Source organism: Cygnus olor, chromosome 24 (assembly GCF_009769625.2).
Source record: "Cygnus olor isolate bCygOlo1 chromosome 24, bCygOlo1.pri.v2, whole genome shotgun sequence".
In the NCBI taxonomy this organism is placed as follows: domain Eukaryota; kingdom Metazoa; phylum Chordata; class Aves; order Anseriformes; family Anatidae; genus Cygnus; species Cygnus olor.
Genome location: NC_049192.1, coordinates 6911025 through 6936271, shown reverse-complemented (window position 1 = coordinate 6936271; position 25247 = coordinate 6911025). Strand labels below are relative to the sequence as shown.

General features: G+C 46.7%; 1 protein-coding gene across 3 annotated transcripts; it reads right to left on the bottom strand.

Moving 5' to 3' along the window:
* Positions 1-9773: 9773 nt before the first annotated feature.
* Positions 9774-23378, bottom strand: PI16 (peptidase inhibitor 16). Of its 3 annotated transcripts, XM_040536223.1 has the most exons (7): positions 23124-23378; positions 20403-20621; positions 19648-19757; positions 18760-18848; positions 17645-17982; positions 16141-17377; positions 9774-15764 (listed from the first exon to the last, which is right to left on the bottom strand). In XM_040536223.1, exons 1-7 carry the CDS (start codon positions 23277-23279, stop codon positions 15625-15627), a joined length of 2289 nt encoding a protein of 762 aa, XP_040392157.1. In that variant the 5' UTR covers positions 23280-23378; the 3' UTR covers positions 9774-15624. The 3 variants fall into 3 exon arrangements, with proteins under 3 accessions (XP_040392157.1, XP_040392155.1, XP_040392156.1); XM_040536221.1 differs by having other exon boundaries at positions 16141-17982; XM_040536222.1 differs by having other exon boundaries at positions 9774-15761; positions 16141-17982.
* Positions 23379-25247: the final 1869 nt, after the last annotated feature.

Genomic DNA, 25247 nt, shown 5'->3' with positions numbered 1-25247 from the left:
GCTCAGATCTCTCCTGTGTATTAAGTGATACAGGCACCTAAACTTCTGCCACTTGCACAGAGAGACAAAACATCTTTACCAGTCAGAAACAATTTGAAGTATGCATCACAGGATTAAACATCTAATTTGCTTTCAAGGGGCACTTGTTGCTTAACTTCTAAATGCAACCTATTGTCATCCTCTATTATATTGTTCAGGATTGCAATTTGGGTCCTAAATCTTCTGATTTTTATTTGTTTTCCAATGCACTGATTTACCAATAAGGAATAATGGAAAAGCAAAAGAAAACAGCAGCACTTGTTTGCATAGGCCCTACATTGTTCTGTGTTGTGCTGCTACTCAAACAGAACCAATAAATCCTACTCCCTGGACAGAGAGGGGGTTTGGGGTGGTGGCTGAGTAAAAACAAGGCCAGGGAAGATAAACAACTAGAAAAATACTGCTTCTAGGAAATAGCAATTGAGGATGGCCAATCAACTGATGGGTCAAAGCCAACACAACACCATCAATTAGCAAAGGCATACTGATATTATTTCTCCAAGGCATTTTTGCATTGATAAAGAGGAAAGAGAAATGGATTTGTGTTACAGTATCTGTGGTCAAACTTGGCTGCAATTAGGAATCTGTATAGTTTCTGTGTTGGAAAAGGGGAGTTTTGTAAAGAACTCTATAGAAAATATGTCCATGGTTCCAGAAGGGCTCTGCCAAATGGGTGCTGAAGATCTGTCTGTTGGTGTCATTGTCAGAACTGCTGGAGGTGGGAACATTTGCTAATACTGCTTATTTTAGAGGGCCAGCTTTCAGCAACAGTTCATTTCTGAAAATGCAGCTCTGAAAACTCAGCCCTCAAGGCTGTGTGTGACACTACCTTGTGTTCTCTTTGCCAGATGGAAAGGAACACAGCTAAACCTACAAAGTTTCAGAGCTTGCAGGATGATGTGGAAAGAACTTAATCTCAGATTTGCAAATCAAACTTGACCTCAGTTCCTTGAGCAATCAAAACTGTCACAATTTCTTTTCCATCCAGCCCACACCGGATGGCCTGGAGGGAGTCTCACTCAAAATGGGTAACTTTTGGCATCCTGATGAAGTGCAGAGTCTAAATGGATTGCTGTGTTCATATCTAAGGAAGGCAAACAACCTCCATCAGCACCAGTGGTTACATCTTTGTTAGGAACTTTCAGAACTAGGTTACAGCCTCTGTTGTGGGATTCAACTTCAATGTTCAGTTGCCTCAACAGACACAGAAGGTGCTTGAAGATGCTTAAAATGGTCTTTGGATGAGCTTAGGACTGGCCAACATACTAAATGGTCTGGTTTGTGGGATCACAGAAATCATAGAATCATTAAGGTTGGAAAAGACCTTCAAGATCATCTGGTCCAACTATCACCCTACTACCAATGTCACCCACTAAACCGTGCACCAGGTCCAACCTTTCCTTGAACACCCCCAGGGACGGTGATTCCTCCACCTCCCTGAGCAACCCATTCCAATGCCTGACTACTCTTTCTGAGAAGAAATGTCTCCTAAATTCCAAACTGAACCTCCCCTGGTGCAACTTAAGACCATTCCCTCTAGTCCTATCGCTAGTTACAGCTGAGAAGAGGTCAACCCCCAGCTCCCCACAACTTCCTTTCAGGTAGTTGTAGAGAGCAATAAGGTCTCCCATAATGACGAGCAGCTGATTTCCACAGCTTTACAACATGGTAGGGAAAAAAGGAAAAAGGAAAAACAAAACAAAACAAAACAACAACAACAAAACAACAACACCAAACAGAGCTAAAGCACAAAGACAGAGTTCTTTGGATTGCAAGACCCATGGCAGTATCACAGTTCCTGTCTCAAGAGCCCCAGTTACAAACAGAAATTGGCAGTCTTTTTCTCCCTACCCAGGTCTGAATCAAAGATAGACAGCATTCTTTGCTCTATCTACCACCCAATGACCCTCCTGGGCAGCAAGAAAACATGCATTGAAGAATGAGCACCAACTCCTGCATTCAGTGATTATTTTCCTGAGGAAGAGAGTCTCCTGGGGCCTGAGTATGGTCCCACATGACTTACCAGTGATGTGCTCCTGGTTTTTGACCAGCCTTTGCCCAGGTAGTAAACCCTTAATAACACTGAAAGAATGAACAGCAATGTCAAGCATTTTAATGGCATTCACGGCCCCCCTCTCCTAATAGAAAACAACATCCCAATTCTCTCAGTAGCTCATGTCCACAAAACCTATGCATTCATGATCTCCTTCCCTTGCTTACATGGTCAGATTACCCTCCTCTCTCCCCATGCTAATAAGCCTCCAAAGACCAAGTGAGCACACCCTCTTGTTTACTCTTAATTTCTTATTCCCATCTCTCACTCCTTGTACACCCATTTGACTAAGTTATATTGAATAAGCAACAAGTGCTGAAGAGTTATGCACAGTTTTTTGGAGGCTATAAATGTCTTCAATAATCCCAGTCCCATAGTATGTCTATAATCCACTCTCTCCAGCTCTGGCCCACCAGGAGGGTGCTGCATAGCAGATCTAGCCTTGTTATTGGGAAAGGAGCACATCACATTATTTACACTATTTACTGTCCAGGGAAGTTCAGGAGTTTGACATTATTGAGTTGGTTTCCGTTCTCCTGCCCTGTTCCCTTTGGGAGCTTTATCAGAGAACAAGCCCCACGGCGCTGGCTATGGTGGGACTGGAGCCTGCTGGAAAGGAGGTGCCCACCAGGCCTAGGAACATTGCGTAAATCCTTTCAGGACAGGCAATTTGACCTCAAGTGGCTTGGGTGAGCTCAAAGTCCCAACCCACGTCTGTCCTGCCACGTTGGTCTTGCTACAGGGCTGGACAGGGCCGCTCAGTCTGCAGCAGGAGGCAGGCAGGACGCAACCAGGCATCCTTGCCAAGTGTTGCAGTTCCTGTTGAATCCACACCCTCCCCTTTCCCTCCCTCTCCCCTCCCCATCCTTCCCGGCCTGCGTCTCCCCTCCCTTCCCTTCTCCCTCCCATTCCCAGCAAACAAAATGGCTGCTGCAGGGCCATTTTGTTTTCTGCCTGGAAGGGGGAAGCAAGAACACTGGGACTTGGCTCTTTTTTGGAGGCTGCAGCCATGTTAGAACCCAACTCTCCCTTCTCGACGTGGCACCGGCTGTAGCGGGGGAAAAAAAGGACCTTCTGGAATGAGACCAAAGTCAGAGACAGAGAGTGGGTAGTTTTGGCATATGTTGAGCACTGAAAATGCCTGGAATTGCCAAATTGAGCTTTTGTATTAGCAGAGTAAGGCTACTCGGTGCATGCAGAGTCGTGGGGCTGCACGGTATAGCTGGATGGAAAGGTTTGTTCACTATATTCAATAAAACAGCCCTCCTTTCTTGTGTATTTATAAAGTACCAGTGAGCACTGTTGTCTAATTTGTTTTTGGACGGGCGGATGGTTTTACACATCGGCTTGGTATGATTAGAGCCAGTCATTGCTGGACAGTAGCATTTTAACCTGTTGTGTGTCCTCTTGTTTTTGGTGAATACAGGGTTTGACCACTGATCTGGCAGTGCCTGAATTTAGCTAACGGGATCTGGAGGATTTTTTTAGGTATTTTTGTTTTGTTTACTGCCTTAAAAGCTTTCATCTTGGGAATAAAAATATTAATTTAAATATTAAAAGAAATAGATGCTCCTGGCTTTTTAAGCACTTGCTTTTCTTGCCTGGATCGTGCAATGCTATGATAACAAGCTGTTTACTGCACCACTGTCTGCACGCATTAAGGTGTGGTACACATCAGATACACCATGAACAATAAGGTGCCTTGAAAGTTTAAGGGAACTTGGTGGCATTACCATACAATGTTGCACAGAAGCATGGCAAAAATACCAGAACATGTGCCAAAGAAAAGTTTTTTTGTTTGTTTGTTTTACTTTAAGTGATTCTGCATTACCCTCAGTAGCTAGGATATCTTCTCAGTTAGTAGTCATGACTCTTTGTTCCCGGACACTTGGAGGAACAGCTTTCTGTCCGGTGGCATAGGGGGATTGGGCTTTGATAATGTGTCAGTGGGATGATAGTCTCACTTTTCCTGGAGGGACTGCTCAGACATTTGGAGAAATGCAGAGAGAAGCTGGGAAAGAGAACAGAAAGTTGGGAATTGCTGTTCTTAGATAGAAAAGGTATTTGTCTCCATATCTGCTTGGCTTTTTTACAAAAGGACAGTGCAGGCAGTTGCACTGGAAACGGTGGTCTCAGAGCTGGTGCTGTGTGTGTGGACACTGGGCAGGTGGTTTGTGTAGCAAATTAAATATTTTGGTCAAAATATATGTTAGGGGTGGACATTACCTGTGTACCTTTTGTGAGCAGTTTTTGAAGTGAAAATCATGAAGGAAAGCAGTATGGATGGAAGAGTTTATAGAATATTACAGGAAGATATTACATTATCTTCTTTCTTCAGATTTTTGGGTTTTCCTATAGACTTGAATACAGAGCAGTTAAAAAAATAAACATTTTTTTTCTCTTATATCTCTTGATTTTAATTATTTTTAAGAAATCATGAAACATCAATAACATTTGTTTTTAATTTTATGACAAAAAATGTGTGTTATTTTTTTTTTCTTTCAGGAAAGTATTAATTATAGGCTAATTGACAATGAAAATATATTTACGTTTAGAAAAAGTATTACCTTTGTGGCCAACTCTAATAATGGATTTATAAAGGGTTAATAAAACATAAATAGTGCAACAAGCATGTTACAGATGCATATATTGGAGATAACAATACTGGATCGATTAATGATGATCCAGAAATTTAGAAGCATCTGATAGGAATTGAGACAAGCCCTAGCACAAGTAGGTATTCATTAATTGTTAATTGTTTAATAATTCTTTATAAACAAATGCTGCAACATTGATATGAAATGCTATCTACATCATTAAAACAGCACGGAGAAAAAGCATTACTGAAACATGGGGTTGCTGAAAGAATTTTAAATATTTTTGCTTCCATTTCCCTTTTCCACTGTGCTTATTTATAGCACCTTTGATTAACTCTTCTGCAGAGTGGTGTTTTACAATCAACTCCAGGGTCAGGTGTCTGAGCAGTTGGATTGTCTTGCTTTTCTGACAGGTCCACATGGTTTGTGTGATGTTAAAATAAACTTGTCAGTATGGCTAGTTCGGCAAGTGTATTTTCTGCCTTCTGGTGGCACTGAGCGCTTCAAGAGATTTTTCTGGACCACTGCTGCTTTGCCTATTCCTTGCTGCTGGCAGTGTGGGTGCATGCTCCAGGGCAGTGTTTCCATCCAGTCCAGAGCAAATCCAAGTACATTTACAGCAATACTGTGTCTAAAGGAAGCGAACAAGGCAAAAGAACTGGTGCAGGCACACAGCATTGCTGCATTCCAGCAACTTTAGGGAGCTAGTGAAAACTTTCCCCACCTCCTTTTTTTTTTTTTTTTCCTTTTTTTCTTTTTTCTTTTTTTTCTTTTTCTTTTTCTTTTTGTCCACTTGCTTTTCATTTTCCCACCCTGGCAAGGTGGCGAGGCAAGGACATGAAGTTACTACAGGCTTCCCCACTGGAAAAGCTAAGGAAAGAAAATGGCTGACAGTCAGCCATTTTGTGTCAGTGCAGGCAGCTGGCTTAATGTAGGTTTTGTGTTCCTCAGGGCTGGTTCTGCCCCAGTTCAGCTGTGACTCCAAGAGGCTGAAAAGGCTTTCAGAGATTCAGGGCCATGATTTCCCACTAGGAAGTCCTGCCTGTCCCCGGCACATTTTGGCACCAAAGCACTGGACTGCATCTATACAAAGGCTGAAAGCAGAGTCTGCTTTTAAAGGAGTGACTTTGTTCTTTCATGGTTTCCTCCCCCTTCCTCCATTTCATTCAGTTCTCCTTAATAAGCCAGATCAGCACCTCAACGCTTCAGAGCTGTTCCAGCTACTTTCCGAGGCTCTGAGGCAAGCTCCATTCCTATCCATGCTATCAGTGTTTTAAAGGCAGAGTTGGCCCTGCTCAGGCATCGCTTTTCTGCAGATGGATCAAAAGTTGGGGGATGCCAGCATGAGTTGTCATGTGGGGGGGTCTGATCAGCTAGTTCATCATGAGCCCAGGTAACTGAAAAGCAGTGTTTTAGGTCACCTCTCCCTCCCAGAAATTAGTAGGAAAGCTGGACGGTAGATGCCAATTTTTTTTCAGCGTAAAGGATCTTGCTGTGAAGAAATATATTAATCCTTTACCTGCCAATTTCCCCTCACCCCTCCAAAGACACCTAGACAGTAGAACCATGCTGTGGCATACTCTGAGCATGGGGATGTTCTTGCAGTCTTTCTGAGAAGCTGACTGAGCTTTTTCCAAAAAAAAAAAAAAAGAATTTGGCTAATTTTTAAGAACTCATGTGGATCTGGAAGGGGAAAACAGTGGTACCACTCCCTTAAACTTTGTGCACAGAAAATGGTATTTTTCAAAGTGGCCCAGCTCTTCACAGTGAAGTATCTAAAAATCTTCAGAAACTCTGGGCTTAAATAACTAAGAACTTAGTGAGTGGCTTAGGGTTATGGGCTCCTGACTCTTACAGACCCTTTTGGCTATTTTATGCAGAATTTTACATAGCTGCATCACATTTAGGCACTTGTACATCTAATGCAGCAGTGTGCTGGAAGGGAAGTCTTCATGTCTGGAAACCAGGGCAGAACTTGAACACAGTTCACTTTGGTGACTGCCCTGGGATTTTGCTGAGAATCTCAGCAGAAAGAGTTTGCACAAATCTTACGGCTGTATGCATATATGCATATGCATATATTGATATGCCTCTTTGTGAAATCCCAGCAGGTTTCACAAAGCTTGTGAGCATTCATTTCTATTTTACTGAGCTTTTTTCCAATACGTGTGTAGTATTCTCTCTCCCAGGATCTGTGATTCTCCTGCAAATATTAGAATGGAGCACGACTTTTTCTATCTCTGTGAAATACTGTTGGTAGAGGTGGATATCAACCTATCCTGTCCTGGTTAGGCCAGCCCAGGCAAGCCATCTCTGTGGCAGTGTGACCAGAGACTAGAGCAGGACTTGAAAATGACGGTTCCAGTATCAGCTTTCGTATGGACTTGCTGTGTGACCTTTGGCAAATTTGGTCACCTCTCTTGTTTCTTCTTTCGCCATCTTTGGACTTCATGATTTAAACCATAAATAATCCAGGAGAGGGACTAGCTAGCCTTACAATTTGTATAGCAGCTTGAACAATCAAGTGTGACAGTGATACAAAGGCTGGAATAGTCATACTGATCCTTACTGACCATAGCACTTCTAAATCTTCCTGTTTGACTGCTTTCTTCATGAGCCCTGGCAAGATCAGGATTGTAGTGTCAGCAGCTCAGTATTCCCAAAACCTGTACTCATTAAGACAATTATCATAATTAAATCTCCTGTTTTCAGGATTGCTTGTATAAGTCAGAAGGGATTTTTTTTCCTCTCCATGTATAATTAGATCTATGTGAACTAGGAGTTACTTAATGTAATTTCCCATCCACAGTTTGATATTGGCCCGAACTCCTATTCCCTGCAATGGTACCAAAAGTGACCTTTTAAATGCATGGCCTGTACAACGTTTATATGTTTAAAATAATACAAAACACCATAATGGGAATCAGGAAATGATTGTTTCTCTAATTCACTTGTTAAGGGCCTCATGGGAGAAGGTGAGCATCCTTTGCAATGGGCATTACCTGATGTGATCATCTGGGGCCCTTCGCCTCCTCAGTACTCAACCACTGCAACAACTTATGGCTTTCTTGCCACCACAATCCCTCTGGTTGCTGTCTGTGGCACTAGCTTAATCTTTGAGAAGCTGAAACACTTTAGAATAGAAAATCTCAATTTGAAAGATACCCGCAAGGATCAAGTCCAACTGCTAAACTTCTGACTTTAATCTAAACTAATACCCCGTTCCTGTTTGTAACTGCTATGAAGCTCTGACTGGTGTTGCATGCACTAAAGAGGCTCATTTAACCTTGGTGCATCGCTTTCTATGCCAATAAAACTGGAAGAATAATATTTCCCATCAGAAGGCTATTTGGGATTCAAAGTACTTGGCACTGTGGATGGGCTGGGTACTTAAATGCTATACGAATCAGTCCTGCAACACTGGTTTTCTGACATTATTTACATCTAATCATACTAGGAGAGGCCTGGCAAGGCTGAATTTGTCAAAAGAAATTAAGGGAAGTACCTGGACTGTGTTCACTGCCAGTGAGAATGACTTCTGGACATCTCTGCAAAGGAACAGGGGCACTTCACAAGCATCACTGCAGAAATACCCTTGTACCTACTCATCCTAAACTCTCACCTTAAGAATTCCATCTAAAACAGACCTTTCAGAATCTCACTCATTTGGGCTATTGCCTGTTAGCTGTGGAAGCACAAAGCACAGCCTTTGTCCTTTTGAAAACTTCTGCCTTAGCCCCAGCATATCCCACCGCAGCAGTTAGCAGATGTTCAGGGAGGCTGGGGACCCCTCTTGCCTCAGGGTGCTGAGTTCCCATGGGAAGTCCTCCTTTGGGTCTCTGCTGTGCTGCACATGCAGCCCCTTTATTGTGCTACTAGTGGCTTCCTTTTTGTTATATCGTTCTTTAATATTTTAGGGGAACCCTTTCTCATTTCAAGAGGAACCTCAAATGTTTCTTTTAAATGGCCAACTTAATACCTTGCATCTGTGTTTAGGTGTACAAAGAATGAAAAATTCTCAGAAGGTGAGACAAGGGCTTGGGGAGAAGCCAGTCTGTCTCAGATCCATGCTAATATTGCCTGGCTGTGCTATAGCATTAAAGGGACACCAAGCCTGCATGTTGTACTCGTTTGTTTAGGAAATGAGATCTGCCTTAATGTACTCAATACCATTACATTTGCAGCCTAAAAGCTTCCTTGTACTCATTTATTTCTGATCTGCTCAGTTCCCTGGAGTACATAGCAGCTAAATTAATGAATTATTTTATATGGTCTGTCAGGTTTGTTCTAGATATGCTTTGTGTTCAAGGGGTGAGGTCAGCCTGCCTATATATTATTTGGCATTACTGCAGTTTCAGGAGGCTTTACTAACTGCATGCATGGCCCTGGGTTCAAAGGGTAGGGCTGCTGCTTCCATAAGGACTTGGGTGCATAAAATTTGCAGCCAGTGTGATTGCCAAGGATACATTATAGTCAAAGTGGACAGAAAGGGGTTTAAAGGAGGAAAGAGAGCTACAGGGCAAAGTTGGGTATGAGACTCAGTTCCCCTAACATCATAAAGTCTGATGAATTTTCATGCATTTCTCTTTACAGGAGCCACGGAGCAGCCAATTCCTGGATAAGGGTCATCTCATTGCCTTAGATCACCATAGTCCCAAGCTGTCCTTGAGGCTGAGGTAGTAGATTGAATAGTTGTGGAGTCCTATCCTCCCTTTGAGCTAACTATACAATCTACTGTCTTTCCTAAGGAGACAGTCAGGTCTTCAGTTCTCATCATCTACTTCAACACCAAGCATGGAGACGGATGGTACAAGTAATCCTGTTCTTACAGAAAGCCAGTAATGTGGCTGTGAATCACACAAGACCTCTGTACTGCTCTGTGGAGGTGAGGTAGTAGGTTGTATAGTTTGGTGGGAGGGATTTTATCCCATTTCAGGTGATAACTATACAGTCTATTGCCTTCCTTAAAGAGCAGCAAAACCATTGGAGAACTGGCTCAGCCACAGAGGTCCAGAGGTGTCATTTCTTTCCGTTGAGGATCCAAACCCAGAGCAGGGCATTGCTGACCAACTCAATGGGTTTTCTCTTACAGCATCCAGGATTGCATTATTCCGGGGACTGCTCCATGCTTAAGTCATATGAACAGGGAGCCACTATATATTTAAAAAAAAACAAATGTGTCCCTCTGTTTAATGGGTGCAAGACAAACAAGGAATGAGCTGGTGCCTCAGCTCCTGGTGTTCAGTTCTATCCCTCCCCACCCCCACCCCCTTTTATTTTTCTGGAGATGAGCTCAAGTTGTGAAGGGTTTAAGCATGTTGTTCTTTCTGGTCTATTCTCAAGTGTGGAGGGAAGTGTATTTGTACTTTTTGGTACAAAGAGGATAGATCTGTACTTGTGATTTAAGTTTGTTGAACTCAGTTCTGAAGTTTGGATTAAGAACTAGATCCAAGAGTAAGTTTAGCCTGTGGACTCAAAGCCCCGCGAGCTGATAGATTTTGGCTGGTTGGCGTCTGCTCAGTAAGTGCATTCAGGTTTTGGACAAGTTCCCAGCTCTACCCTGTTATAAAGTTAGAGGGTATTTCTTTCTAATTTGATAATCTATATCAGCCGAACTCACTGATATGCAAACCCTAGCAAGGAGATTAGGGCTCGTGTATTTACCTAGAATAAGCCAGCAATTTATACTAACACCCTGGCCTAGATGGGAGACAGGTGAAGAAGAGACGTGAGGCGAAGGCAGCAAGTCTTAACACTTCTGGGTTCTCCCAGGTAGGAAGCACTGACATCTGACAGTAGACAAATGAGAAGACAGCACACTACAGAGCTCTAGCACTTGACAACAGACAGGGAACAGGTTTTTCCCTTTCCAAGAAGCAGTTGGAACTATCCCTCTGCCATATTCCAAAGTAAATAGGACCAAGATCATGAGTGGGACTGTAATATGATCAGGGCTACACCAGTTCTTCAAGACTGAGGGATGTCCCAGGAGATTATCACTGGCATCACACTATCAGGGAAATGTGAGATCTGAGACACTGGGGAGCAAGGGCAAACTGAGGACACCTTTGCAGATGAACTGGGAGAACGAGAGATGCAAAAAGATGTTAGAGCCCTCAAATTTCAGCCTGGAAGCGAGAGACAGGGAGAATGAGACCTGGCTGCTTGGGCTATGGGACTCCCAGAAGTGAAGCAGTTTGCTTAAGGGTCTTCTGCTTCTTGGGATGGGGTGTAGCTGCAGTAAGGCTGAGATGTGATTTTTGCAGGCTGGGCAACAGCTGGTGGGTGGGGATGCTGCAGTGTCTAGCATCAGAGGAATGCAGCCCTCTCTCCATAAATCTGGCTTTTGAGCAGTCCTGGGGACCTGCCACACAAAACTACAGCTTGCTCCTCTTCTACACATTATTATCCTCTAGCTGCTTGCTAAGGGGCAGGCCTTTTCTACCCCCAAGATTGCTCAGAAGGTACCAAAGAAGAATAGATCAGCACATCAACTTAATATTTAAGAGGTATCCCCTAGAGAAGAATTAATCCTTTGTGTCCCAAATTGAATCAGTTCAGCTCCATCCATTGCGTTGATGTTAATGTGGAGAATCTTAAGCAGCAAGGTGGAAGCCACCTTCTTAAGGTGGAAGCCAACAATAAAATATTATTAGTAGAGATACTCTCTTGTAAAAATAAATTTGTTTTGACTTTTCTTTAAAAAAAAAATACTGTCTTTTTACTGCCTTGAAATGAGCACAGCTGATGAACTGGGACTAGGGCTGGCCAGTGCTCCTGACTGTGTGTTCCCAACCAAATTCTCCATGTGACCGAACCCCTGAGCAGGAAGGGGAAACCACAGCCAGGACATTATAAGGGTGTGGGGCAGATGGGATTGGCCATGCAGCTGAGACCGTAGGTCTTTCTGTCAGTGCTCTCTAGCTGAATCCCACTGCAAAGCTCTGGGGCTGTAGCTCGGCTCCTCTCTGCTTTGGACAGCCATTGTTATAAGCACATTTGTAAATCCGATACAGATTTCCAGATATACCAATTATCCATAAACTGAGGTCCCCACCACACTAGCAGGGCAGTGGCCATTTCATAGCTGGTGTCATGGCCCATACTGTAAATTCCCGAGGACAGCACATATGCTGCCACCCACCCTTCCGATTCACCATCTTCAGGGGAGCTTCAGGAGCTAAATCCAGATGACCTTCTTTCCCCCAACCTGCAGTGAGCACGTCCACCTCCCCACTGGAACACAGGTCCTGGGGCTTCAGGGAAATGTGCAGGTGGGGTTCATGCAGCAGCCAGATCTTGTAAACACCACAAATCCCCTGATTTCAACCCAACTGGCCAAAACTGATGGTTAAATGCCTTAAAGCATGCTGAGACACTATGTCAGTGAGCTCAGAGCCTGTGGGATGGAAAATTGTGGTGCTGTGTTGCCATGGTGATGGGCCCCCATGGCTCAGGAATTTGTTTCCTGCCACCTCATAGCCTGCTGCCATGTAGCCCATGGTCAGACAAACATCAAAACCATCAACCCAGTGTCATGGGGCATCCTTCAGAGGTGTTGTGAGGCGATGATGGCAAGTTGTCCATAAGCAGGGCCTGGCCACCCTCAGCAGGCTCCACTATGGCCTGGTAGCTGCTGTTTTCCTTCAGTTGTCATGGCAAATGCCATCTGCTACCCTAAAATACCTACATTTTCCCCAAGGACTTTGGTCACATGGGGAGGCCAGACAGCAAGAACATGAAGCACAGTCCTTTTCTAGCATGGTCCTCTTCACCATTGAAAGGATAGCCATATACAAACCTGCCACTTCTGCCACACACAACTGTGGGACTGCCAAGCACCAGCAGTATCTTTGACAGGTGCTTGGCTCCTTCCCCCCATACCCTGGAATCTCCCACCAATTCACCTCAATGCCAGAGCATCCTTCATATCAACCCCAGAAATGGGGTGGAAATGTGGCAAAAGTCTCCCTTGAATGTTTTGCATCTTTCCGGCATACCCCACCATAACCCTGGCCCACCTTTACCATACAGTCACCTTCTCTCCTTCCCTAAATCCTCCTAATTTGGGATTAAACCAAACCACTCCAAATCCCCTTGCTGGCAGGTCTCAGTCAGGGAACATGGGGAAGTAGAACGGGAATTTTCTTCTGTTTTTTGAATTTTCTGTTAGAAATAACTCTATAAATAGGTCTTTGCACAATTGCATTACTACAGAAGTCAAAACCTTAACAAAAACAAAACTCAACAGTTTACAGAAATCAGCAGCCTCAAAACCATGATAAAATACTTAAATTGTAGGATTATTTTCATAGGCTCATGCCAGTGCTATTGCCAGCAGCACTATGATGTCCAGTTCCATAATGGATCCCAAGGCAGGGGATGGTGAAGTACCCAGCTTTGCGAAAAAACACAGGTGTTGACCCAATATCTTGATTTTGCTGGAAAGAGAAATGCTTTTCTGCTCTTTTAATTGTTTGTTGGGAATTAATGCTGCACTCTCCTTTACCCAAATGGAAAAACAGTTACAGGCCTGAAATGCTCTGTCTCTGCCTTACCCTTCATGAGGCTGCAGCCCCTTACAACAGGTGAACAGCAGCTGCTCTGGCTGTACTTCTATCATTGGTCTAGTGACCATCCAGACCCAGGCTGGATTTTTTTCTCCCAGAAGCAGCTCCGCAGCAGCCTGCAAAAGCTCAGCCTGCAACAAGACCATGTGAAAACCACGGCACCTGAGCAGGAGGCTATTTTTAACCTGATTCTTAACTACATCTGATGCTTGTGATTAAATTGAGCACTAGACTCCCCAGAGGGCTGTGCAGTGAAGTTGAAACTGCTCAGTTCTCCGTGGTGACTGTCCCACTGCCATCTGCTGGCCACCGTTCAGCAGGGCTAATGGTGACCATGACCTAAAAACACCCCACAGGCAGCTGGTTTCCTGTAAGGGATCTGGTGCTGCTGGGCTCCTGAACCAGGACTGCAGGAAGAGGTGAAACACAGAACCGCAGGGCAGCCTTGCCAGGCAAGGCAGGGGTGCAAGAATAGGGAAAAGCAAAAAGCAAAGGTCCAGTGTCACCATTGCTCCTGTGCAGCAGGTTTACTCCTCACAATAAGAACTCCATTCTTCGCACGCTCTTTGTGGCTGGGTGATGTTCTGCAGTGAAAACACTGCAGAAATGCAGAGTCTGGGGAAAAAGCAGGGGAGGACACTTGGATTTAACTTTTTTCTTTACTGCAAAGATGAAACAGTGTGTGTTTGGGGGTGGGAAGAAGCTGACTGTTGGGCCTCTCTAAATGCAGAACCAGAAGCACTCTAGCCCTAGGCTTTTGGTATTTGTTTGTTTGTTTGTTTTTCTCTGAGCTCTCTTCCTCTTGCTCAAAAATTTGGGGACAAATTTTTTTGCTCTGCACGCATCTGGGAGCTAGGGGAATATTTCCTACGTCATGCTACATCTCCTCCTTCTGCTGCTTTTACAAAAGCTTAAAAACATAAAATTGCAACTTTACAGAAACCAGCACCCAGATGCTTTAGGAAAGTCAAGAAAACATTTAGCACTCCACAGGAGCTACACTGTCTTTTAGCAATTCTACTTAAACACACAAGCAAGATTGTTTTACAGATATAAACTGGTCTTGGATACCCCAGAAAGACAGTGCAGACTTTCAGAACAAGATTTATTCAGTGCATGCTCTGGGGATGCACAGGACACAGCATCCTGGGGGGATAGACAAATATTGGACTTAAGGTCTTTCTCCACCTCATCTATTTACGAAACCAAATGATGCAACAACTAGAGAAGGGACTGGATCTTCTAGTCCCTTCTGCTGGTCTGCAAAACTTGTCACTTATTTAACCCACCTTACTGGGAATCTTCAGGTGAACAGAGCAGAAACATGGAGGGCTAAAACACACAGTGCTCCGGAGAATGAATACCATCCTGCAACAAGGCCTGGAACCATCGGACCTCTAACATCATTCAATTGGCTCTCTCAAGCTGAAATTGTACCAGCACACCTGATTATTTTTTTTTCTTCTGGACCAAGTTCCACCAACCACAAAATATATGTTAGCTGGGATCTGTATCTAATTTCAAATACATCGTACACTTAAGTTATGCAAAGAAGGAAGCCATGCAGAAGAAAGCTGTATGAAGAAGCCAATAACTCCTCTCTAGAGCTGAAGGTTTGTCTTCTGTGCAGGCACATGCGTAAAATAAAGCCATGCCAATGAAGTAACTGTGGAATGGGTACATGAAGTGAGGAAGAAAGCAAAGGTTGCAGATGTGAGAAGGAGAAAGGAGTACATATAGGTACTGGCCATAGCTATACCAGAAGCAGGAAGGAAATATAAATCCTCTTCTGTAGAAAAAAAAATGCCACTCTTTTGGAAAAGGAAGGAAGAGGTGATAAGTCCAAAATTGAGACAAATAGGCACATCGAGAGGAGAAAAGAGGTTTTTTGTTAGAAACTCCTTCTGGTAGGCAGACACCAAACCCATCAACCATGTGTTGTCTACAGACAAATACCAAAGCCAACAACCATGTCTCATTGCCATTCTGATTTCCAAGGCATTCTGCTTTCCCTAGAGACACAGTGCGGCAGGACCTGCCAGCTGCACAGGGTTATGAGACACCTTATCATTTCCTGTTTGGAAAGAGACCAGAAGCCCAGGCTTTCTGGGAAGAAAGGAGAAGCATTGGTGTCCAAGTTCACCGGCGTTATGGCAGACACCCTCCTGCCCTTGGGCCTCCTCAGAAGGGGACTGAGGGACATGGGATGGACAGTTGCCCTTGGTACATCAGAGCCAGTCAGTGTAAGAAGAGAGTGTGTCAACCTGAACTGTCCACAGTGTCTCCCAAGTCTACCAGGGTTGTGGGACAACCAATGCTGAAGAAAGGCTTGGTGACTGGTGCAGGGACAGCTGAGAAAGACTGTTCAAAGCAGAAGGCCCATCAAGATGACACTGGGTAGGAAGAGTGAAAGGCCCCAGCAGGTACGGGGGGCTCCAGCTGTGGGTTGATCCATGCTTTTCTGGTCTGAGTTTGTCTCCCGTTCTTCAATGGCCAGAGTATCTGCTGGCAGAACAACAGAAAACCAGGAGTTAGAGGGAAAGATCTGAGCAAAAGAGAAACTCCAATTCATGCAGGTCCTTCAGTGATGTGCACCAAGACACCCCGAGGTGCAAGGGACAGCAGTGCACAGATCCAGCAAAGGCACGGCACAGGTGGTGGGTGTTAGTGAGTAAACAAAATCATGCTTCATGAACCAGACATCCAATCTGCCCCTTTCAGTGTTAGGGGAAAGAGTGAGGAAAAGGGTTGGTGCCACACATGAAATGAGGATCCAGAGGACCAGTCTGATACTAGTTCCTCCCAAACCATGCCCCATGCTGCTTGGGGATCATTCAACATCTACATGTCCATGCCAGGACCGGCTCCACAATTACCTTACCTGAGAGGGAGGACTGGAAAGCAGGGCTCTGACCCTTTTCTTTGGAAGACGATGTTAAACGCAAGAAGGTGGGTTCTTCAGGACTGAAGACCACTGACTTTGAGGAGGTTATGCGCTCAGTTTTATTGAAACCTAACTTGATCTCTGGAATAACTTTGCTGAAGGATGGAGGTGGACTGGAAAAGAAGAATGATTTCTCTCCCCCATCCTCTTTCACACCTCTATTTGTTTCTGGGATTGATTTGGGGCTGAAGGCTGTGCCAATACTTTCTAATAAGGTAGGATCCTCTGTAGTTAAGCCAATGGGCTCTCCAGTGTCTAACTCTACATCTGAAAATATTTTATAATCCACGTCTAATGTGGGCTCAAAGGAAAGCGTGAGCCCAGTTGCCTCAGTTGGATTGGGTCTTTCTGTTTCAGTGTGTTCTGGCTTTGTGGTTGTGGTAGGTTTTGTTATCATCTTTGCTGTTGAGGTGGTGAGATTTGGCTTTGTTGAAGTCGTATAAGTGTGTGTTGGCTTGGTTAAAATGGTGGTAAATGTTGGTGAGGTGGTTGCTGGCTTGGCTGTAGAAGGTTTTGTCTTGGCCATAGTTGTGGTGGGTGCTGGCTTGGCCATAGTGGTGGTGGGTTTTGGCATGGTAGGTGCTGACTTAGCCATAGTGATAGTTGTGGTGGGTTGTGGTGTGGTTGGTGATGGCTTAGCCACAGTGGTGGTTGTGATGGGTTGTGGTGTGGTGGCAGGTGCTGGCTTAGCCGTAGTGGTGTTTGTGGTGGGTTTTGGCATGGTGGGTGCTGACTTGGCTGTAGTGGTTGTTGGTTTTGATGTGGTGGGTGCTGTCTTGGTCATTGTGGTAGTTGTGGTGGGTTGTGGCATGGTTGGTGCTGGCTTAGCTGCAGTGGTGGTTGTGATGGGTTGTGGCATGGTGTTGGGTGCTGGCTTAACCATAGTAGTGTTTGTGGGGGGTTTTGGCGTCGTGGGTGCTGGCTTAGCCATAGCGGTGGTGGGTCTTGGCATGGTGGGTACTGTCTTGGCTGTAGTCATTGTGGGTTTTGATGTGGTGGGTGCTGCCTTGGCCATAGTGACAGTTGTGGTGGGTTGTAGCATGGTTGGTGCTGGCTTGGCCGTAGTGGTGGTTGTGGTGGGTTGTGGCGTGGTAGTGGGTGCTGGCTTAGCTGTAGTGGTGTTTGTGGTGGGTTTTGGCGTAGTGGGTGCTGGCTTAGCCATAGTGGTGGTGGGCCTTGGTGTGGTGGGTACTGTCTTGGCTGCAGTCATTGTGGGTTTAGATGTTGTGGGTGCTGCCTTGGCCAGAGCGGTAGTTGCGGTGGGTGCTGGCTTAGCCATAGTAGTGGTTGTGGTGGGTTGTGGCATGGTGGGGGGTGCTGGCTTAGCTGTAGTGGTGTTTGTGGTGGGTTTTGGTGTGGTGGGTGCTGACTTGGCTGTAGTGGTGGTTGTGGTGGGTTGTGGCATGATGGGTGATGGCTTAGCCGTAGTGGTGGTTGTGATGGGTTTTGGCGTGGTGGGTGCTGGCTTGGCTGTAGAGGTTGTGGGTTTTGGCGTGGTGGGTGCTGGCTTGGCCATAGTGGTTGTGTTAGGTTTTGGCATGGCAGTTGTTAGTGTGATGGGCTTTGGCTTGCCTGTAGCTACGGTGGGTTCTGGCACAGTAGGTTTTGGCTTTGCCATGGATGTGGTGGGTACTTGTGTCTGGGTTGGGGGTATGGTTGTGAGTTCTGGCTTCGCTGTGGCCATGGTGGGTGATGTTGTAGTAGGTTCTAGTGTGGTTGTGGTGGATGGGCTTTTCTTTGTTGTCAGAGAGATTGGAGTGGTCTCTTCTACAGTGGATTCTGGTAATAGATGAAAAACACCATGGGTTAGCACTGGGGTCAACTTACCCGTTGCTGTCCAAGCCTCTATGTCCTTGTACTGAGGGGCCCAAAACTGAACACAGTACTCAAGGAGCGGCCTCACCAGAGCAGAATACAAGGGGATGATCACCTCCCTGGTCCTGCTGGCTGCACTATTCCTGATACAAGCCAGGATGCCGTTGGCCTTCTTGGCCACCTGGGCACACTGCTGGCTCATGTTCAGGCAAGCGTCAATCAATACCCCCAGGTCATTTTCCTCTGCACAGCTTTTGAGCCACTCTGCCTCAAGTCTATAGTGCTGCATGGGGTTGTTCTGGCCAAAGTGCAGGACCCAGCACTTAGCCATATTGAACCTCACCCCACTGGCCTTTGCCCATCTACCCATCCTGTCCAGGTCCCTCTGCCTTCCTACCCTCCGGCAGATCAACACTTCCCCCCAGCTTGGTGTTAGCTGCAAACTTAGGTCACTCTGGGCCATCTCCCACTCTTGGGTTCCCAACCTGGAGACATCTCATCTCCCTCACACAACCTCCTGCCCCTTGGGGATGAGGCAACAACTGCTGGCTAAGGGGGTTATGAGGTCTGTGTCCAATCCTCATCTAGTGGCAGCTGACCAGTCTCAAGGGCTTCCATCCCATGTGATGCCTCATAGTCCAGGCCTGGAGCTGCTGGTCCAGGTTCAGAGTTTGGACCCCAACCCAGGGGTCTCTGTCCCAATAGCCTGTCAAGGCACATACACTGCTTTGCTTCACTTACCACACAAGGACTTGACACACACTCTGCCTTCAGGACACTGTGAGCAAGAGGGTCCTTCTTTGTATGGCTTTCGGCCTTTCACATTACCCCTGGAAGCAGAAGACACCAAGAAAAAGAAAGTGTGAGGAAAGAGGGGAAATGCCAACCCCAAAGAGGGGGGTTTGATTCAACTGGAATATCCCAGCCAAGACAAAACTCAGAATTAATGTAAAAAAAAAAAAAAAAAACACAGGTCTTGGTCTCCTGCCACACACTTTCAATGCCATTTACTCAGTGGCCTGACACTAAGGTGGCTAAAACCAGGGAAGAAAGTTCCATGGACCAGGTCCTTCACTACCTCCTAGAAAGTTGGTGGACATTTGGACACATGATTTTTGTCTCCCCTCTACTAAACAACCCTAAGAAGGTCTGCTGTTGCTCTCCATCTCCAAGTGAGTGGTCCCCAAGGCTAGCCCCAGGGTTTCACAAGCAGGCACCCACCTCTCCTCCCATGTGTAACCCATCCTGCTGGTACAATACATGCTTCCTGACCCCTTCCCAGGCAATCACTGCTGCTATTGGGGAAGAACAAGGCACAGAGCAGGTAGGTGATGTTTGTACCCTTAGTTACTGCGACATCAACCTTGGGCAGCACTCTGGGGGAGTTCCCTCCCTGGTCTGTGGCAGGAGCTGAACCAGACCTCAGGAATCCTCATGGGCAAGGATCAACAGACAACCCTTCCTTCCTTTGTGACCAATCCAAGATAATAAAGGCCTTTCTTGAAATTGCCTTGCTTTTTCTGAGCAACGCCAAAAGCTTTTCCTGCTGTTATAGGGATTGAAGGAAGGGCATTTCCATTGCAGAAGCCCCATCAAAATGAACCAAGTCATGCAAGGCATAGGACTTACGGAGGATAATAGTTGCAAACAAGCAGGTACATGTCCTCTGTTTCGATTCCATCAATCTTCTCACAAAACTTTGCCCCACAGCCAATACGATGTGTGCTTGCCCACACCACCTAAGACAAAGACCAGGGGTGAAGGTGAGGTGATTGGATGAAGGCAGACGCCCTGTTGGCAACCCATCCCCTGGCCTTGAAGGCTGCTCCGTCATCACACCAACACCCCCCTTATCTCAGTGTGTGCCCCAGATCCCACATGCCCATGTTGCTTTCACATTCAGAATCCCGCTACTTGCCTCTGTCTGGACCACCTTCCCAACGTAGAGCCACAGCCCACATACCCAAGTGCCACAGCTTTTCTACCCTATACTTCACCCAAGTAGAGCATCACTACCTCTGTTTTGGTCCTGAGGACCTCCACAGATCCATCCTGATATTTACCACCACCATCTATACTCTTCTCCACTCTCACCCATCCACCCAAGCTGCAAAGACACACTCACATCTCATGTCTGCCTAAGACAAGCCAGCACCTGGCTCTGCTGTGTAGCCAAAAAGGGGTGCAGAGCATTTTTTCAAGAGAGGTCTTATCTAAAATGCTGGTTATGTTTGGCACCATGCCCAGATTCCCCTGTATCAGTGATTCCTACATGGTGCCCAGCATTGGTTCCCCATCTCTTTGCAATGACTCTGAGAGGACCCAGGGCTCTGGTACTGCTCCTTTCCTGACAACCCTCTCCCTCTGCCCCAGCAGGCCAGTACCTGGGTGTAGTGACCACACATCTGCCCAGGGACACACATGGAAGTCGTCAGGTTATAGTATTTCTCTTCCCCGTTCCAGTCCTCCACGGCAAATTCCAGATCCAGTGTCGGAGCCATAGCAAAGAGGTTTTCTCCCCGTCGGCCCCTCTCCTTGTTGTGGTCCCAGATGCATTTCTCCGCATAGGCTTGGGCAAAGGCCTCCAGCTCTGTGTCCCAACTCTGAAAGGACCTCAGTGTCAGCATACAGAGAGGGACACTGGGCTCTCCAACATGCACGAGGACATGTGCCCCTGGGCTCCCTAGTTGCAATTCCCCATTTATGAGTAAAACTAAAATTGCTACTCAATACACGGGTATCCCTGAGTGCACTCTGAGAAGTCCTCAGGAGATGGGAGCTCCTCAGTCTATCTCAGCACAAAACAAACCTCAACTTACAGATCAAACATGTAGGTCAGTGCTGCAGCATAACCCTCACAACCTTGCCTGAAGCACCCATAACATCAGCATCCTCAACTCAGTGTGGAAAAGCAATGAAGAAGCAGTGAAGATGGAGGAAGGGAGGACGCTCACACTGGGTCACACAGGAAGAAAGCAGGGGATATCCCTCTGACCAGGGTGGGGATGGGAGGAGAGCAGGACACGTCTCCCCCGGCAGCTGCACAGGTCCTGGAAGCACATGCTCCTAAAAGACATAATCTGATCCCCTGGACCCAAAACGCAGCAGCTGTCTGCCTCCCAAGAGCCCCCTTCCAGCACAGGGAGCAGCAGTGGCCCCACTGCCAGCTGAGCCCCCAGGCCCTAGTGACCATGCTGCTACGCCTGGCAAGGAGGCATATGAGGAACCCTACACCACAGCTGCTTGGACTATCCTAACACCATTTGATGGAGACAGCAGCTTTGCTTCTGTAGCAGGTTGGAAGGCAGCCCAGCAAACAACAGGTCCTCAATGGGACCTTCCTGGCTGGAGCCAGAGCTGGAACTGGAGGGGGACAGAGCACAGCTCTGTTACAGGGCATTGCCACTGGGGTGTCAAGGGGACATGGACTGGCCCCCAAGCAGTAGCACTGTAGGTGAAGGAAACACTGAAATATCTCGGTGGGGGCATAGAGAGCTAGTTGACCTTGCATCATGGCCCCAAGCCAGGCTGAGAGTGATGGCTGGAAACCCTGCTGGGGAAATGCTCACCCATCTTCCTCTGGCACAGAGCTGGGCTCCATAAACAGCAGGCTCGCACCTGCAGGATTTGCCTCATTTTTAAAAAAAAAGTGTCTTTAGGCTATGAATCCCCTCCAATGCCTAACTATTTCCACAGCAACAAGACCCATGTCCCAAACAGAAACACAGGGTGACATCAGCCAGGCATGGTGCCACAGCAGCAGGCGACCTCAGAGACAAACACAGCACAAGCAAAGTCCCAGGGAGGAAGGCAAGAATGGCTCTTATGTAGAAAGCCTCTAATAAGAAATTGTTAGGGCTGCTTTATGATAAACATTTATTGTGCTTCAAAGAAAGCCTTCTGCTCTGCAGTATCAGTAGGTCTTGTGTTTAAACAAATCGTATTAGACTAAGAGACAACACAGCCTTGCAGAGGGGAGCATCTCAAAGCATGTGATCTGCCATCACTCCTACAGCCAGCAGCAGCACTCACCAGATCAGAATTGCCACCAACTTAAGGACCTTGACCCGCATTTTAGGCACCTGAGAGATTGTTTCCCTCATGCTTTCCCTAAGAGTTTGGCTCCGAAGCCCGTATTTCCTGATTTTTCTGTGCCTTGCTGTGGTGGACGTCCATGGAAATTGTGGTGCTTAGGGTCTTCACACTATTCCCTCTGAACCCAAAGTCTCTTGTTAGCCCCCCATCATGCCTTAACATCGCTTCTTTCTTCATTTGCTCAGCAAGCTCCCACTTACCAGCCCACGAACATTTAATTCAAGTGGTGCAACTTCAAGGCCAGACAAGAAGGTCTCCTCTGACTACACTGTGACCAAAAGAGCACAACACTCCAAATAGCTGTGATGAACAGCTCTCTTGGTCCTCTGCATGTGTTGTAAACAGCAAGGAAAATAACCGGGTACAGGATAAAGGGGCCAAATAAGACAAAAACCAGCACCGGCTCAGGAGGTCATTTTTGCTTCCATTGCAGCCACAAGCATTGGTGGGCACCTGACTCAGTTTCTTACAGAAAAATGGGAGATCCTTCACCTCCATGTCATCACGCACAGGTCATGGTAGGAAGTAGGAGCGTGATGGAGAGCCCAAACTGACCTGGTAGTCATGCTTGAATTTGATATTCCCTCTCATAAATTACAACCCAATCACCTGCAAAGGCAAATAAAGCACACTAGGTGATGCTTCACACAGGTGGTGGAGCAGGATTCCTCCTCCAGCTGCAGGGCCCCACTCATTGCAAGGTCAGTGCAAGCATGTGCCTTTCCTATCCATCACAAGGAGCTCCAGCTCCTTGTGAAAGCTGCATTGCTCTCACAGAGCATCAGGGGACTCAGATCACACTCAGGAGCTTCCAAAAATCATCAAAGTCAACTCTGTAAGTGAAAGGAAACTCATCTCTTTAGAGGCAGTTTAGGGAACCTCTCCATTGATACCAAGTTGCAACCCTACACAATAATTGCTCTGCCTCCCAAATCCCTGCTAGCATTAAGATTGAAGCTTGCACTACACAAACTCCCTCTGAAATCCCCCCCACAATAAAAGCCACTTACCATCTTCAGCATATCCGTAGCAGGAGGAGAGACCTGGGAGCGGTATTTATTATGCCCATCCAAGATTATCCTCTTTTCTTCATCAGTCAGGGACCAGCTTAGCTCCAGCGCAGTGAGCAACAGGAAAACAGGAGGAAAACCTGTGCTCAGCATCATGCAGCCAGCTTCTGCTCTTAGCAGCCCACGGCTCTGGCAGTCAGATTTAAAGCACCTCCCAAAAGCAAGGAACACCCAACAGCTTGAAGACTGGGGAGGAAATGTATTTATTAGAGGAGGATTTCAGAGCCACATGGAACACACCCATCTCACATATCAAACTTGATAGAGAAGCAGCAATGTCTAGTGCCAATGAGCTCGCAGGGTCCACTCCCTGAGACAGACCCTGTGCGTGAATTGTAATTCCCTGCACTGGCGTTTTCATCCAAGCCTCTGCTACTCCAAGTCTCAGACATTGCCTTAACCATCAGTTATAGGGTTCCTTTTCCATGTTTTCTCCTAAACTGCAATAATTCCCAAGCAACTAGCAAATAAATGCAAAGTTCCATTTTACACAAGGGTCTTCCCCTGTCACTGGGACTCAGCCATTTCTAGAAAAAAAGGCAATGAGATGCAACTGCTGAGAACGGTTTGCAGCACTGTAACCCCCAGGCTGGGAGTCAGACCCCACCTTGTCCAGTCCCTGCATCTGTACACTGATCATGCCACGGGAAAGCAGCAGGCAGCTGGAAAACAGCCCCTAGGCTCTCCCAGCCCATTAGGAAGGCAGGGGGTAGCAGAGAGCTGATGCCCCTTCCCCATGCCATCAGGAAGATGAGGGAAGGAAGAACAGGATGTGGAGCTGAAATTGCCCCCAGAAGGGGAGTTAGCAGGCTCCAGGTCTGGCTGGAATACCAGACCATTTTCTCTGCAGGGACAGACTGCTCCATGCCTAGCCAGACATGTGGAGGGCTCAAGCTGAGGTGTCTCAAACTGCAAAAATGCATGCCACACCACCTGCCTTGGAGACTGTCTGGCAGAGACCATCCCACACGCCTGCCACCTCTTCCTCCCCATCTGCGATTGTGCAATCACTCCAGCTCTGCTCCTGGATCTGTCTTTGGGGATCACAGGCTATTAGAAAGGATCAGCGAGTGAGCAGCCCTAGCTAGCAGAGCCAAGTTAATCACGCAGTCTGCTCTGCCTCTCCCTCCCGTCCTGCTTTGCACCGCTCTGATCACCTCTCTTGCCACAATTGCTCTCCCTACTGCCCCCCCAGATCTCTTACCTCTGTGCATTACCTTCTCCTTCATTAGGTCCAGGGTTTACCATGCTCTCAGTAGCCCAACAATTTCCGCAAGAAGGGTCTGAGGCTTCAACTCATTTGTTCAAATGAGAGGTTCACATTTATTGCTAAGGTCAACTACAGGCCTGGAGTCTGGGTCAAGGCAAAAAGGCAAACCTGTCTCCATCACAAGACATCTCAGCAGCTCTGCTGCTGCATCTCTGGAGAAACAGCTAGAAAGGAAAAACACTGGATCCCCTCTCCTACCAGCGAGCTCACTATGACCTGTCTACAAGGCAGTGCTAAGACGCCAATGAACTTGCTATTATCTCCAAGTGATGCAGAGATGAAGGGCCAAGCAGCAAGTAGTCCCTGGCACTATAGCACACTGACTAGGCCTTACAGAATATAGCATAGCAACAAGGAATAAAAAAAAAATCAGGGGACACAGTGCTCTCCGAGAAAACAGGCCTGGAAGAGTCACAACCAGGGCATGTGGCTTATGGGGAGACAATTCCCAACTTCCCAATCTGCCCCAACGGCTCTTTTTGAAGCCAGCATCTGAAACATGGAGATTAACAGCAAATGGTCCAAGCCCCACCCTGGAGCTGACAAGCTCGTGTCCAGACACCATTAGGTAAGTGCAGGAAGAATGCAGATTTCCTACTGCTCACTCAAGGAACAGCCAGTCCACTGCACCCCCGGGAGCCAACAGCCTCAGCACAAGACAGGAGCTATGCGCTGATACCTGATGGGGTGTAAAGGGCTCAGCTCAACACTGGTGGACTCCAAAAAGGCACTGCAGAAGAAATGAAGCCTGGTTTCCTACTGATTCACATCCTGAGGGTCTTCAGCATGGCTTC

Bases quoted from the DNA above. Each gene is read 5' to 3' on its own strand.
- PI16 (XM_040536221.1), bottom strand. From the start codon at position 23,279: ATGATGCTGAGCACAGGTTTTCCTCCTGTTTTCCTGTTGCTCACTGCG. The intron at 19,758-20,402 runs GTACTGGCCTGC...TCTTTGTCTTAG, and splicing joins TGTGTGGTCACTACACCCAG to GTGGTGTGGGCAAGCACACA. The intron at 15,765-16,140 runs GTAAGGTAATTG...TTGTTCTGCCAG, and splicing joins TTTCCAGTCCTCCCTCTCAG to CAGATACTCTGGCCATTGAA.